This window comes from Zosterops lateralis, assembly GCF_965231275.1.
Source record: "Zosterops lateralis genome assembly, chromosome: 1".
In the NCBI taxonomy this organism is placed as follows: domain Eukaryota; kingdom Metazoa; phylum Chordata; class Aves; order Passeriformes; family Zosteropidae; genus Zosterops; species Zosterops lateralis.
In genome coordinates this window covers 65,451,356-65,466,393 of record NC_139762.1, presented here as the reverse complement: position 1 = coordinate 65,466,393, position 15,038 = coordinate 65,451,356, and the positions used below count along the sequence as shown (strand labels likewise).

General features: G+C 41.5%; 2 protein-coding genes across 5 annotated transcripts in view; one reads left to right on the top strand and one right to left on the bottom strand.

Moving 5' to 3' along the window:
* Positions 1-1,766: 1,766 nt before the first annotated feature.
* On the top strand, positions 1,767-5,373 carry LOC310918149 (transmembrane protein 14C-like). The gene is made up of 4 exons (XM_083876945.1): positions 1,767-1,916; positions 2,235-2,336; positions 4,236-4,320; positions 4,547-5,373. The coding sequence occupies exons 1-4, from the start codon at positions 1,841-1,843 to the stop codon at positions 4,596-4,598; spliced, it is 315 nt and encodes a 104-aa protein (XP_083733071.1). The 5' UTR covers positions 1,767-1,840; the 3' UTR covers positions 4,599-5,373.
* Positions 5,374-7,171: 1,798 nt separating this feature from the next.
* MAK (male germ cell associated kinase) overlaps positions 7,172-15,038 on the bottom strand; it is a 30,096-nt gene continuing 22,229 nt past the window's right edge. For 3 of the 4 annotated variants that reach the window (XM_083878433.1, XM_083878432.1, XM_083878435.1), the window contains 3 exons: positions 13,726-13,800; positions 12,205-12,333; positions 7,172-9,412 (listed from right to left, as the gene is read on the bottom strand). In XM_083878433.1, the coding sequence (XP_083734559.1) occupies positions 9,258-9,412; positions 12,205-12,333; positions 13,726-13,800 (359 nt within the window). In that variant the 3' untranslated portion in view covers positions 7,172-9,257. The remainder of the gene's footprint in view (positions 9,413-12,204; positions 12,334-13,725; positions 13,801-15,038) is intronic. The other variant, XM_083878434.1, reaches the window with a different exon arrangement.

Genomic DNA, 15,038 nt, shown 5'->3' with positions numbered 1-15,038 from the left:
GGCAACTTTTTGTCACACTCTAGAATGTTCAAGACCATTCCTGCTCTCCAGGAGTGGGAAAGCTGCAGCAAAGCTGCTCTCCAGCCAGACAGTCCCAGGCACCTGTGGAGACACAGAACAGGAGAGCTGCACTCTCCTTCAGGGACTGGGACTGACAGCAAGCCCCTCAGGCTTTGAACAGGGATTCAAGTCAAACTTTGCAATTTTTTTTGGTTAATCAGTAGCTGTTGCTGGACAGTTATGACTAAGCAATTGTACTGTGAATATCGTATCATTGACCAATCTTTTGTTTTAAGGAAAAGAGAAGAAAATCCCAAGATGAACGGGCTGTCTGGACAAGAGTCACTGGGAGTGAAGTCAGCAGAACTGAGCAGTAACTGGCAGCAGTAAATTCTGGCAGTGGGCAATCACAACCAATGACTTATTGGCCACCTACTCAAAACAGACCCCAGACTCAAATGAGACAAAAACTGCACCTGTGGACCAATTAGCAGGAGAGGCAAGAGATATAACAAGCAAAAGGACAGGGGGTCAAGTACTAATTATAGAAAAGTTATGTAACTAATGAATGCTTCTGCCTTAGCTTGTTAAAATATATAAATAGTGCAATTAGTTTGTTAAAACATATACATAGTGTAAAGTATTGATGATAAGTGAGCGGACCAAACTCCCTACTTTGTGCAAACTAGAATGCAAAATGGAAATACCTGTCTCAGTGAGTGAACTGGCACTGGGCACCAGGCAGCAAGCCTGCCTTTGGGACAAAGGACTGCATCCAGTGCAGGGCTGGGCACGCAGCTCCAAGTGGTGCTGGGCATTGTGCCCTGTAGCACAACACCACTATTGGTCCCCATGTGCGTGGCATCCTCAGCAGAGCTGCCGAGGAATCCAGATGCCTTCTTTTGACACCTGGATTGGGCTTCCAGGGCAAGGTTGGTTTCTGAGAGGAGGCACCAGGACCTACTCCCACTACTGGCAGAGTCAGCCAGCTCCAGGACAGACCAAGGCTGAACTCACCACGACACTGGTGGCACCTCCGTGATAATGTGTTTAAGAAGCGGAAAGAACTTACTGCACAACAACATCGGCAGCTGGAGAGAGGAATGAGAACCTTTTGGGAGGAACAGCCCCGCAGACAGCAAGGTCAGTGCAGGAGGAGGACAGGAGGTACCAGAGCAGAGATTCCCTGGCAGCCCGTGGTGCAGCCCAGGGTGAGGCGGGCGAATCCCCGCCAGCCCAGGGAGCACAGATCCACCTGCGGCCCACAGTGTGGGGGACCCCACACTGGAGGAGATGGATGTGTCCCGGCGGAAGCTGCAGCCCACGGAGCCAGGAGCCCACCCTGCAGTAGGTGTGCTGGCAGATCTGTGACCACGCAGAAGCTCCACAGTGGTGCAGCCTGTTCCTGAAGGACTGCAGGCCATGGAAGGACTACGCTGGGGACTGTCTCCCGTGAGGGACCCCACAGGTGCTGTGGCACGGCGGGAGCGCGAGGCGGGAGCAGCAGCAGCGCAAAGAGGCGCGAAGGACCCACCGCGACCTTCCCTGCCCATCCCCTGCAGTGCGGGGTGATGCCCAGCCTGGGGAGGGAGGCGGGTGCTTTCTGCTTCACTTCTGCCTTCCCAACTGCGTTACTGACAGGCAATGAATTGAGAAAGCCGAGCCAGGGCGCTCCCCGGGCGGTGTCACGGGCGGCGGGCGGGACCTCCGGGAGGCGGCACCGGGCGGCGGGGGGGGACAGAGGGAGGGACGGAGGGAGGGACAGAGGGAGGGAGGGCGGCCCAAGGTCGGCGCTGCGCTGCCCTGCCCGGCCCTGAGGGGTCCCCGGCGCTGCCCGCAGATGGAGTACGACTGGCTGGGCTTCGGCTACGCGGCGCTGGTGGCGGCGGGCGGCGTGGTGGGCTACGCCAAGGCAGGTGGGTGCTGGGGCCGGGGCTGTGCCCGCCCGGCCCTGCCCGCAGGGAGCCCCCGCTCCGCTCCGCTCCCCTCGCCCCGGGGCCGCTGCCGCAGGGACCCCGCCAGTCCCGCTCAGCCCTTGTTGCCGCCGGAACGGTGCTCGCGGAGATCTGCAAAGTATCTTTAAAAAACTCTCCCAACCCCTCAGCCTAATCCCTAATGCTTTGTTTGGGTTGGTTTTGTGGATCTGCTACGGGGAACTGGCAAAGCGCTTTCGTTTGGTGCGCGGGCTGACTCTGTGTGTGTTCCTCCGCTGACTGCTCTATTTTTTATTCCAGGCAGCGTCCCTTCTCTGGCTGCCGGCCTTCTGTTCGGCGGCTTAGCGGGGCTAGGCGCTTACCAGCAGTCCAAAGATCCAAGGAATGTGTGGCTTTCCCTCGGTAAGTGTTATTGGAGCAGTGGGAACAGCAGCCTTTTTTTCCTAGCGTGTTTTAGCTGCCCTGTGCCCTTTTACCTATACAAATGTCAGTGGTGCCAGGACCTCCTGCCCACAGCCAGGAGGTGTTTGTGTAAGAGCTGATACTGGGTCGAAAACCTGGATTGTCCTGTTTGGTTCCTGAGCTGATGAGAAATACCGGTCTCCTCTGCCAGATTGGGAAATGTGTTACACCAACACAGTAGGTGCAGGAAACATCCGTAGAATATTTTTGATTGTGAAGGAGCATTTTTAGCCAGTGGTGGTGGAATAAGCACTATTTTTGCAATAGTGACAGCACTGTGACAGGTGGTATGTGGCCTTCTGGAACCCTGGTTTGCACAAGCATCTCAGGGGAGCAGTAAATGTTCCAATGCATCACGCACTCTGGAAGAAATGGAATGTAAAAGAAAAGAGGCAGTGATCTATTCTGCTTGCTTACAGTAAAACTTACAAGAAGTTGTGCCTGTTAAGCTTGCAGTTAACTCTTCAGGGGAAGGAGAGGGATGAAATCACTGTGGAAAGTATTACAAAGCACTCAGGGAGTTCCTTTGCTGCAGGAGTGTAATATGTGGTTAAGCTACTATCAGGAACTGATTGTGCCTTTAGGCACTAGAGTATCCTAGATGACTTCTTGAGGATCCTGCTAGTTCTGTAACTACTCCATAGTGTTACTAGTGCTATGATACTGTAGCTGTACAGTGATTTAAGACTGTTTTAAACCAATAAGACTAATGTGCTGAAAGGCTCTATGAAGCCACTGTAGAGGACCAACCTTCTCAGTAAGGAATGAAACATAAAATGCAGCTCAATGTAAAGCACAATTCCCATTTGTGAACTGTCCTTCCACTCTGGCATGCTGTGGGAGTGGCTTATATCTCTGGTACAGATTTTTAAGCAGTGTCATGGAAGAGGGATGAGCAGCTTTTGTATATCCTGATGTGGTGCATGGAGTGCTTTCAAATGGATCTCTTGAAAGCAGTGATGTGTCACAGTTTAGTACAGCTATCCATCCATCCATCCATCCATCCATCCATCCATCCATCCATCCATCCCTCCTCAACCCTCATTGCAATGTGCAGCTGTGGCTCCTGCAGAGCTCTAAGTTGGTCCCAGTACCTCAGGAGTAGAAATGCAGAAATAGAACTTTGATGGAGTATCTCTAGAACACCTTATACTCTGTGCAAACAAACTTGGAAAAAGGTTTACAGCACTTTCACCTGCCTTTCTTCTTCAAAGAAACTATGGCCCTGTATACTTCTTGTGAATGTTGATGGGATTCCTTTTCCACATTTAGAGAGAAAATAATTTGGAGTAATGTCTAAGATATTAATTGCTCTTTCAGTTTGATCCGTTGGATTGCTGTTTCCTAATAATATTTTCAAGTGGGGTTGTTTTCTTTCCAGTTGTAGTATTTAGTGCTACTTTCCAGTTCAAAATGTCACAGAGAAATGGGAAGTGTAAATAATATTTACTTCCCACATAGTGAATACTGTCACCATCCCAGCTTTCTGGCAGTTTTGAGCCCGCCTGTGTTCGAGGGAATAATCACTCTTTTGCAAATAAGGGTTGAGGGAGAGCTAGTGACCTGTTCAGAGGATTAGAGTTTGTGGGTGACCATACCATGGTCTCAGCCCTGGTGAGATCTCCCTTCTGAGCAGTGGAGCATACTTACCAAAGCTGCTGAGAAGCTTGTAATGACAGCTTTGATGCTGAAGAAAATCAAATTGTTTACTCACAGAGGGAGGAATTCCTGTCTGTACATGTAGATCTGTTTGGTTGGTGCTACTCAGTGTCCAAGTGTGGCAATGCTGCGCTGGCATTTCTGTGTCAGATGGTTCTGACTGGGCTTCTTTTCCTACAGTGGCATCTGGCACCTTGACTACTGTTATGGGAATGAGATTTTACAACTCCAAAAAGGCCATGCCTGGGATAATTGCTGGTGCCAGGTAACCACTTGTCCTTTTTGTTGTCTGTGTTACTGAATAAACATTTTATTTAACCTATTAGTGGATTATATTGTTTTGAAAATTTTACATGGTACGTTCTGTGAAAAATGAAATCTTGTGGTAGTGTTCAGCTAAATGAAATGATGTCAATGTTTTCTTCCTTCTTTTCTGTATGGGATTTTTGCCTCCACCTCCCTGTTTTTATAACAACTATTCTGTTCCACAGTTTACTGATGGTTGGACGGCTTGGATTGCAGATGATGGAAAAAACCTATTAAGCCATAAATCTGCATCAAGTGAGTTGAAGACACATGACTGAGAACCCTCAAAATGCAACTGCCTAAATGTGCTGCACATAAGTGGAAAAGGCACTGCTACCTGTGCGTTGTATTTTTCATATCCTAATGCACGTGGGTTGTGTTTTTAAAGGACCGACATAGAGAGCCCTTGTCATGGTATTTGTTTTAACATTTTCTGCACTGAAAGCAAGGAAGAAAATATGAGTATAGCATTAGTTTAGCTTCTGGTCCTGCAACTCAGTGTCAGCAAAGACCTCCTGGCCCTTGCATTCAGACAGTTGCAAGATTGAAGCTTAAATACACACCTGATTTGTCCTTCTAAAATCATGTATAGCTCCAAAACCAGGGGAGAGGAGCTGCCGATTTGTCACTAGTAATTGATACAATAGACATGCTTACGATGTTCCATCTCGCTTTCCACACCAGTTTATCCATTCAATGTTTGTCAGTCAGGGACTTTCTTCTCCCAGCACTGTGTGTTAAAACCTGGTCCCACAAAACACAATCATGGAGCTGGCTGTTGAGGCTCTGCTGTAATGCAATAAATGCATACCATGCCTTGCAATCACTTGTAATACAATAAATGCATACCCATGCCTTGCAATCACTTGTAAGCTCAGCTATATGTCATTCATTTCACTTTTACAGGTTACTACTCATAAATCAAAAATAATCTTTTTTAGGTACTGCTGAATTGTAGGCACAGCTTTATTAAAATGTTATTTTAAATAAACTAAGAAATTATTATTGCAGACTTTTGTGTTCTACACAGCTTATTTTGTCTCTGACTGTTCATCTGGACTGATACAGTTTGGTGCCTTTCCTGCAGCATGTCAGGATATATTTGTGAGCATGAATTGTATTAATAATTTATTATATCCCTGAATCTAGTAATTTGTAAATATAAAAATCTGAACTTGGAGGGAGATGGAGAGCACAAAAGCATACAGACCACATAATCAAGTTTTTTAGTTTGGAGGGTTTTTTGTTGTTGTTGTTTGGTTGTTTTTGTTTGTTTGTTTTTTTGTTTTGTTTTGTGTTTTTTGTGGGCTTTTTGTTGTTGTTGTTGTTGTTGTTTTTTTGTTTTTTTTTTTTTTTTTTTTTTTTTTTTTTTCCTGAGGGGATAATCTATTTTAGATTTAGAAAATACTGTATAAAAGTTTATTTAAAGACCAAAGGGCTTATTTGATCAGTCTTTGTCCTCACTTGATTCCCTTAATGCCTGAAATCATTCTAAATATAAACCTTCCCTAGAGAAATGCCCTGGAAGATACACATGGATGGTAATGTATCCCTTTTCTCGTCTCATTTAACTTATGTCTCTTTTTGCACAAATCCTGAGCTTCGATTTCTTCAACCTTTTTGCTTTGGTGCCTGGTACTGAGAGAGATGGAAGCAAGAGGGCCTGTCCATTAGATTGGTGAGACTCTGGAGTTGCTCAGAATTCTGAGTATCAGAGTAGTACCTTGGCAGGAGGGTCACTTCCTGTGGTTTTCCTTCCCTCCTCCCTTGTTGCAGCAAAACAGGCAGGGCAGTGACCTTGTGCTGCATGAGCAGGAGGCACAGAGTTGGGCCAGTGGCCACAGCCAGGCTCTGCCAGCAGGGCAGAGATTTGCCAGGCAAGTCACAGGGATGAGGCAGGGCTGAGGTCAAGCCAGGATGCCAGGTCAATCAGTTCCAGATCTGCAGGGACGTGGCCAGGAATGGATACAGCTCCAGCAAGAGTTTCAGCAGCCTGGTCCCAGGCCAGACAGCTTGGGTCACAGCTGGCGTGAGCACAGACAGTTAGATCTGGATGGGGAACTGTGTCCAGAGCATCATCTTAGAGCCCTTATTCATCACCCAGCAGAGTTCAGCCTCAGGTGTTTTCACCTGTATTTACGTTTCCTACCTCCCTGCATAGAAATAAGGGGTGTGCAGGACAGCAGATGATTTAATAGGTCACCCTTTTAAGTGCCTAATTCTAGCCCAGGACCCAGCATTGGTGGGCAGGTGTCTCCATGTCTTTGTTCTGATTTGAAAAAGTTAGTAAGCCAGACATTAGCATTTAAGAGACTTCTCCTTAAACTGCTTTATGGGCTTTTTTTTTTTTTTTTTTTTCTTTTTTTGACCTCTTCATATTACTGTTGAAGCAGTTTTCTTCTGTAGGAGTAGGATGCAAACATAAATGCATCTCCTGCAATAAACTGAGAACAGCCATGACCCAGCACTTTTGTAATTGTATAATGCTGCTCTCAAATAGATAACTTGTGATTTGAACTGCAGTTGTCTCTAACAGAATAGACAATAGAAAGCAGAAAACTGGACTGGTAAGCTTTTAAACTTTTAGATCAAAGTGTGAAACCATGCTGCTGTTCCCTGAGCTTGGGAAAGCAATAGGTTGAATTGAGAACTGCTGGTAGAAGTAATTTAGAACTTGTGGTAGAACACTCATGCTCAAGATAAACAGCAGTAATACAGGCAAAAGGACAAGAGAAAAATCTTAGCCTTACATACTCTTTACCCCTTTGAGATTTTATTAGCATAGAATAATTTTTTTAAGTATTTCTGCAGTCCAGTGTGTACCAATGAATCAGAGTTAAATGACTTTACAAAGCCTGTTTGCCTTTTCTTCGTGTTTGCAACAAGAATGATTTGACACCTGTCATGCTTTGCTTGTGGACAGGTGAAGACTGATCTGATTATGTCAAAGGCCTTTCAAAGTTCATTAGTATGTGACAAGGACAGCAAGTTCCTTCTAACCATATTTAGTGCCATAAACAGTACCTGTTCATTTTTCTGCTCTAAGTGACTCACAGACACATGAGCTATTGGCACATTATTAGTTAATTCCTTTGGCCAGGCTGTGATTTTAACTGTCATTGGCATCTTGTACTAGAGACGAGTGATTAATTTATTTTGTTTTTTAATTATAAAATCATAGCTTTTATGCCTGTTACAAGCTGTCTGAGGGTGTCCTTCATTGCCATAGCAAGTTAAAGATATGTTCTGCAGTTAAATTAAGATGCATTTAAGTAGCATAGGGACATCTCTTAGTACTAAGGTAATGACAAATACTTAATCCTAGACAAGTGGCAATTGAATTAAACTCTCTAGTGCATTACTAACCAGACAGCCCTATCCTTGCGTAGCTCTTACAGCATTAAAAAAAGTGGCATTTTCTTTAGGTACAATTTCCCTGACAAAATATTTGACTCATTGGTACAACTGTTTTAGATTAAATTGCTTTCCAGGAAGTTAATGTAACCCATATTGACATTGTGTCAACAACAGGAGTTTAATTTTAATATCCATTTATAAAAGCCATACAAATAAATTTGTTTTGCAATGCTTGAAGTCATCATTAACAACTTTACATCTTTGAAGAGCGTACTCTTTAAAGTACATAGTTTGTATGTTAAAATGGCAAGTTTAATGTTACTATAAAGTCTAAAGCATTTATTCTAAATGCAGTTGTTAACAGAAGTAGCCCAGCTCAACATCCTAATAAACAATTTACTGTACATTGCAAAGTCCTTTGGGAAATATTATTATAAAAGTTAGCATAAAAGCTGGACAAAGTACTGAATGAACATATCAACAGTGACATACTGAACTATTAAAATTTTGTCTGTGTTTTCAGGTACCACAGTTGGCCTTTAAGATCTAAAACAGAAAGCAATGTCTTTGAAGAACAGACCTATATTCTTCCTCACATAGCCTATTCAAACTCTTGTTTTTTAGTCTGATCTCCTAATAAAGACATGTAGGAACAAGAGTTCAGTGATAATTTAAGCATTTTTGGCTAATTCGCCCTTAAAATGACTGACAGACTGCAGTGTGTAGGCTCTGTAAAAGGTCACTGTGACACTCCTTTGACAGGACAGAGATAAATCTCTACAGATCTTTGACCAAAAATGGCAATAAGGTAATTAAAACAGCAGACTCTGACTGTTAGGCTTCACTTCACAGCTTCGTAAATCATATTCAGTATTTGTTTAGCTATTTTCCAATCTTGCTATATCATTCAACAGCCCTCTGTCAGCTAGAGTTCTAGAACTTCCTTGTGTAGTATCTATCAGTGGATTGCCTGTTTCCTACTACAAGGCTTTCAGTTCTCATTGCTACATGAATATTTGCACCTTATAGACCCTGAGTAACTCTTAGTTACAAGTGAGTTCTGAAATCCTTGCAGGATACTGATGTTCTTCACAAAGCCAGATCTGTGCTTTCACTCTCATCTTCCTGCTAAGGAACCAGCCTAACACCTGGCAGCCTGCTGCTGCTCTGCTTCAGCCCTTCTTTGTGCTGCTTGTGTGTTTCAACCACATCCAAGCAGCAGATGTTGCACTGGATGAACCCTAACCTTAGTTGTTTCAAAGAGTATGAGAACAGGAGATCTATCTATAGAAAACATTGTGTGAAATCTACTTCTCAGTTTTGGCAATATGTGTTGTACAATACTTCATTGCCTCCTGCTTTACAGCCAGTATTTTATGTGGTCTTACATGTACTACAGAGGTAATAGAACACAAGGTCTTTTTTTCTTCTTTACTATTGCATAGTCTTAGGAAAAGCTGGAGCAAATAGGCCTTTCAGGTTTCCAAGTGCAGGAGAACTGAACACAGAGCATGTAATATCCACACAGGATGGTATTTTCTATCTGTTCCCTCCATATTTGGCCACCCAGTCTGTTCTCCCATGTACTCGCTGAATGGTTGGGGGGCGAGTTAAGATACTCATGTTTTTTGCTGCTGCGTTGAAAGTTGGACCTGGTAACGGAGGACGAGCAGCTTTGTTTTTCCAGGAATAATCTGAAAGGAACAAGAACTCAGAATTAATTATGACTAAAAAGGTACTTTACTCTTCTACAGAGAAAAAAATGAGAACTTACAGATGACGTGGTACTCAAGGATGCTAATGTAGCAGGGTGCTTTGGTCTCCCATATGTCCTGAAACATCCTGAGTTGGAAGGGGCCCACGAGGATTGTCGAGTCCAACTCCTGCCCCTCACAGGACAACCCCAAGAATCACACCATATGCCTGAGACCATGCTGTCTATGCTTGTTTTCAGATAAAATTATTTTTTCCAATAGTTTTTTTGTGTATTATTCTCACCTACTGAATAGTTGTTTTGCAGCAATCCCTCAAGAAAATGCTGAGAATATAAAGTTCAGTGGAAAAACTGTTGCAAATGCCTACAACTCTGTCTCTCCAATTACAAAACTGCTACAGTGTGAAAGTGTTCTTTCTTCTAATCTCAAATATTTTTAAAAAACATGTCATTACAACATTGGTAAACTGATTAAGATTCAGACAGCTTAGACTGAAAGACAGCTTCTGGAGACCTTCTTGTTCCTTTTGAGATTTTATGCCTTTTGCTTAGCTCAGAACTTGTGGTGTACTTGGTGGCAAGCCTTCTTTGCTCCATTTCTCCATTGATTTCATAGGATTTATTCCAAGTTTGAAGGCTTTTTTTCTCTCTCAATATCAGCACCCACCTGATCTCAGGCACTAGCAGTAGCACACTACTGTGTTCCTGGCCTTCCTATTCAGGTTTCCCCCTTTGACAGTTCAGGTAGTTGCTACTTCCTTGAGTTTCAGGCGATTAAATAATTGCCCTGCTGCAGGGGCTGACATTTCTTCATGTTCATGACCGACCATTTTCCCAAGTCTTTAAAATCAGCCAGGCAGGACCCCTTTTATTTAGACTCCTGCTATACCTTACCCTTGTTTCCTTAGCATTCCTAAGGTAGATCCTGCCCCTTCCATTCCTACTTTTATAGTTTAATCTTATTATGTACTGATACTCTTTAAAACAAATTTTAACATATTAATTAAATGGGTTTTTTGGTGCCTAGGTATTATTCTGTTTCTTAGAGAAAATCACCTGGTTTTGGTAGTGTTTTTCAGCAGTGGATTCAACCTGTTAAGGAACAGGTTAGGATCAAGACATTCAAAAAGGGGAAACATCAAGGAGCTGAAATTGGGGGTCAGGTCTCCACCTCTTTGAAAATTGTTTCTTTTTATTGTAGGCTGGCATTTCCTACTTTTAATCAGAAAGTATGATTCCAGCCTACACTATCTTGGCAATAAAGGTCACTTCTACTGGTATTTTCCTCAGAAAAATTGATTTTGTATACGACATTAAATTATTTAAATTATGGTATAAAAATTAAACAAAATTTAAAAAATAAAAGAGCAAAATCAACTGAGAGCATAACTTATTACATTTTGGATAATATAAAGCAAAGGATCAATGTTCAAATACTGACATCTAGGAGATAAAACCTGCCATTTGCTTTGTCCTTATCTCTCTTCCCATACAAGTCTGAAGACTTTAAGCTAAACATGTGTGGTTTAAGCAAAAGGATTCTTGTTCTTCTCCAGGACATGGAAGAGGATCTTAATTGACCTCCATCTGCCAGCCTTTCTGACTTCTACTAAACACATTCCATTTCTAATTACAGATTAACAGTAAACTTTATTTCCTATTTTCCTTTCCACGTGTGATTTTTTTTTTGTACTATTCACATCAGTCTAGAGAGAATTGCAGATTTTTCCCTCCTGTGAACTTCCTGATCCATGTATTGTGACAAATCAACTCTCACAGTTGTGTTTCAGCAGTGAAGTGCAGCTCCAGCCTTCCTTAGTGGGCTTCTGATCAAGTCAGACACAGAATATGCATACATCCAAGCATATTTTATATTATATATATATATATATATATTTGTGTGCCATCTTCTTCCTTCCCTCCTGGTCCAGTTCTCTGAAGCCACTTGCAAGTTCTTAAGGAGAACAGGTAACTCAAATGAGCATGTCAGCAAAAAGACAACATTATTAAGCAAGACCATATCAGATTGGTCTGCCATCGACCTTCTGGTTAAACAATTCCCCAGTGGTTTAGAGCCGTGGTATTTCCTCTGAAGTAACTGGAGAAGTGGGCTGCTGGGTGTGGATAACAGCTCTCACATCTCAATCTTCACTCGCAAACCAGTTTCTCCTGCCTCCTGAGCACTTCTGTTCAACTTCTCTGAATCAGACCCATGACAATGAAGAAGGTGCTCAGAATGTTGTGGCAGTTCTGGCTTGACTGCCCTCCATCTTGACTCACATGTATTGCTATATACTAAAATCCCCAAATCCAAGTTTTCACAATTCCAACATCATGTCACCAACACTGCAGAGAATCCAAGGTACCAGTTACATTCAGAACAGATTTCACATTGTTTTTAACGAATTAATGGAGTCCCAACTACATAACCATTTACTATAGAGTTGTGGAGTTACATAGTTTTACAATTCTGCTTAGCCCATCACCACTAATGAACAGTAGTTTAACAAATGGTCCAAATCTTCTTTGCACCTTTTGTAATTATTTTCTCTTTTATCTAACAAGAATTAGTAGCAGTAGTTTCTCTAACTATCAGGACAGCCTCTAGGCACCTACATGCAGTTCAGTTGTATTAAGAAGAATTTATTCCCTACAATTTTATTTACAAAACTCGAGGAAAACCTTACCAAGAGCTAATACATCTCATAGGAAGCATGGAAAAAGAACATTTCTCTTTGTCCTGGATATGAGTAGCAAAAGAATACTTCTTACCTGATACAGGTGCACCAAGAGGTGCTAGCTGTATCCGTTGTCCAGCTGATCCAACTTCTTTTTTATGGAAGGAAGAGATGTATAGTCCTGATGGGTTGTAAGCACCACTATTTAAAATGCCAGGATTTCCTGTTGACATTACAGAGTTTTAGAATTTTCAGCTGCATTCAGAAAACTCTGCCTACTTTTTGTAGTCACTTCAAATTATATCTGCAGTACCACAAGAGTACCAAGTATGAGTGTTCTTTAAACACTCCCTGGTGCTTGTCTCTTGAAAAACAAACATTCTTTCATTGAGTTCATTCTTTGCTTTGTGTATTAGCTGGACCTTTTTTAGCATTTAGCAGACAGAAATTCAGCAGGAATAAAAAGAAAGAGCAGGATGAACAATTCATTAGTACATTCACTAAAGATCACATAGAAAGGTTTACACTGAGTTGTAGAAAAATTTAGTCTTACCTTTTTTTTACATCTACTTGCTTTACTGGAAACTGGTTTAACTAGTGCTCAGTGCTACCTTTGTGCTCAACATGTTTAGCATAAATCTATCAAAAAGAATGGAATCCAATGCCTCCTTGGAAAGTGGTGTACCTCTTGAAGTTGACTTTGACAGTTCCCACAGTTGAAGGCCTGCTGTAAAAGTCAGACCCAATTATTCTCTCTATTTAACCTTGGTTATAATTCTGTTTGTGCCTAGTTTTGGTCCAGATTTTTCTTTAAAGCAGTGCTACCCTGGGAAGGTTGACATAACCATCCTCATTTGGCAGCTGGGATGCATTATGCATGTACACACAAAATTAGTACTGAAATTAGTATTCGGAGGAAGAGTGGTCTGTTACAATATTTACTCCTGGATCCAAGAAAATTCCTTACTGTCTTCATGTCCATCATCACTTGGGACAATGTTAAGACTGTGCTTGCACAGTGTCCTTAGAGAAATGCTCTTCTCTAGTGGTAAGATTCTGTGTTCAGCAGTATTAAATTTGTGAAGGCTATACACAGTAGTTTATTTTGACCTTTATCAACTGTGAGCATATTCATCACAGCTTCAATGGTAGTTACAGTAAAACACAGTATCTGCTTTGCCAATTTTTCTGTCTCCTAAACCTTTGGCCTTTGGGCAATCCCATAATATTCCTCTTCACACAAACACTCCTAGACCTGTGTGATAATTTCAGAGCAGTGGAACTGTAAAGCAAAACTAGGCAGCCTGGAATCCTGAGTTTCCTCCCTTTTATTCTAAGGTAACTCCACCAAAACCTGTGCAAGCACAGCACTGTAGATCAGTGTAATGCAGGAAAAGGTGCAAGTCCCGAGTGCTGTCATGAACAAACCAGTAAGTTCCAAGAATCCAGAAGAAGCCATAATGAAGAAAGCAAGGTTTGACAAAACAGATTGCAACTGAAAATGGCAGTATACGACCATCAGGAACCTGCATTATAAATGTAATTTTTTTACAAGAAACTGCAAAACATAAATAGGAAATGTACAAAGAACCGGGCTATAGTTGCTATAAATTACCTTTTGAATCTTCTAATTTTTCATTCAACCTTTCTTTGCATGATAGCTTTTCAATAGGTATAATTAAGTTCTCATCTGTAGACAAGGAAAATTAAAGGAAGAAAAAGATGGAAGGACAGAACTTTAGAAGAAAGGTATGAAGAAACAATTTAGGTGATGTAAAAGAAATAAAGATGGAAAAAAGCAAGCAAGAATGAATATCTGACACGTTAGTAACTATAATGTCTTATCCTTGTTTTCTTAAGCGGAAAATGTTACTCCAAGAGGTTACTTTAAAAGGTCCATTCTAATTATGGACTAACAATATGATTTACCAACAATTACATTCCATTTACAATTTTAAGGACTTGGTCATATCTTCAAAGTTGACTGATCATAAACTTACAATCCTTCATAAATAAAATATTTGCAACTATTTGCTCTTATCTTATTTTGCCTTAGAACAATGTTGTGGCTGATGAAAAAAAAAAGCCCACTTAAATAAACTATACATAGTTATTTAAATACAGCAGTGTCAACTTCCAGACTGTCAGTATGAAAAGAGAAAAGATATAGTTTACATGTATTGTATTTCTCTGATCCATCTATCCTGGCTCCATGTGTTTCATGTGTGTTTTAAATGTTGCTGTATCCTCAGTACATGAAACATCACATGCAATTAAGATACTGATGGAAATAATACCAAATACTTTCAAACAAAAAATAACCAGTTTTAGTACTTTTTTTCTTTAATTTTTTGGTGGTAAGACAAAGGTTTTCTACTATTAGCATTCATCCTAATTTTATCTTCAGTGCCGTTCAGTCAAGCTAGATGTCTAGCCTATTGATGAAAACTTTTGGAAGCAGCTATTTGCTTTGCTGTGCCTAATTCCCTTCCAAGATTATTTATAAATAATTTATTTCCGAGGCACATGGATACTCTATTTCAGAAAACAAAGAAGATATACAAGATGATTGCTTTAAAAAAACCTCTTCCACAAAAATTTCTGCTGGGTGCTGTTGTTTTTCCACTTTCTAAAATCTTGCACGTTAATTCAGATGAACAACTTCAGCTTGCCTGAATTTCAGAGGGGAAAATCAAGTTTGTTGATACTGCAGAATGGCTATTAAAGTTCTATTAAAAAGGAGTGCAGCAGCTGCATGTAAACAAACCTTCTGAACTTCTTGCTGTAGAAGCATGTAAAGCTGTGTGATTTATTGGCACTGAAGTATTTGGAGTCGTGCTAACTGGACAATGGCTGCAGAGTTGTTACCAAGGTACCCTCCCATAACAAGAACAGTGTACCTGAGGTGTAGGACTTCGTGGTGAGAGG

Excerpts from the sequence above, each read along its gene's own strand:
- LOC310918149 (XM_083876945.1), top strand. The coding sequence starts at position 1,841 with ATGGAGTACGACTGGCTGGGCTTCGGCTACGCGGCGCTGGTGGCGGCG. Across the intron at positions 2,337-4,235 it reads GAATGTGTGGCTTTCCCTCG|TGGCATCTGGCACCTTGACT; the intron begins GTAAGTGTTATT and ends CTTTTCCTACAG. Across the intron at positions 4,321-4,546 it reads GGGATAATTGCTGGTGCCAG|TTTACTGATGGTTGGACGGC; the intron begins GTAACCACTTGT and ends TCTGTTCCACAG.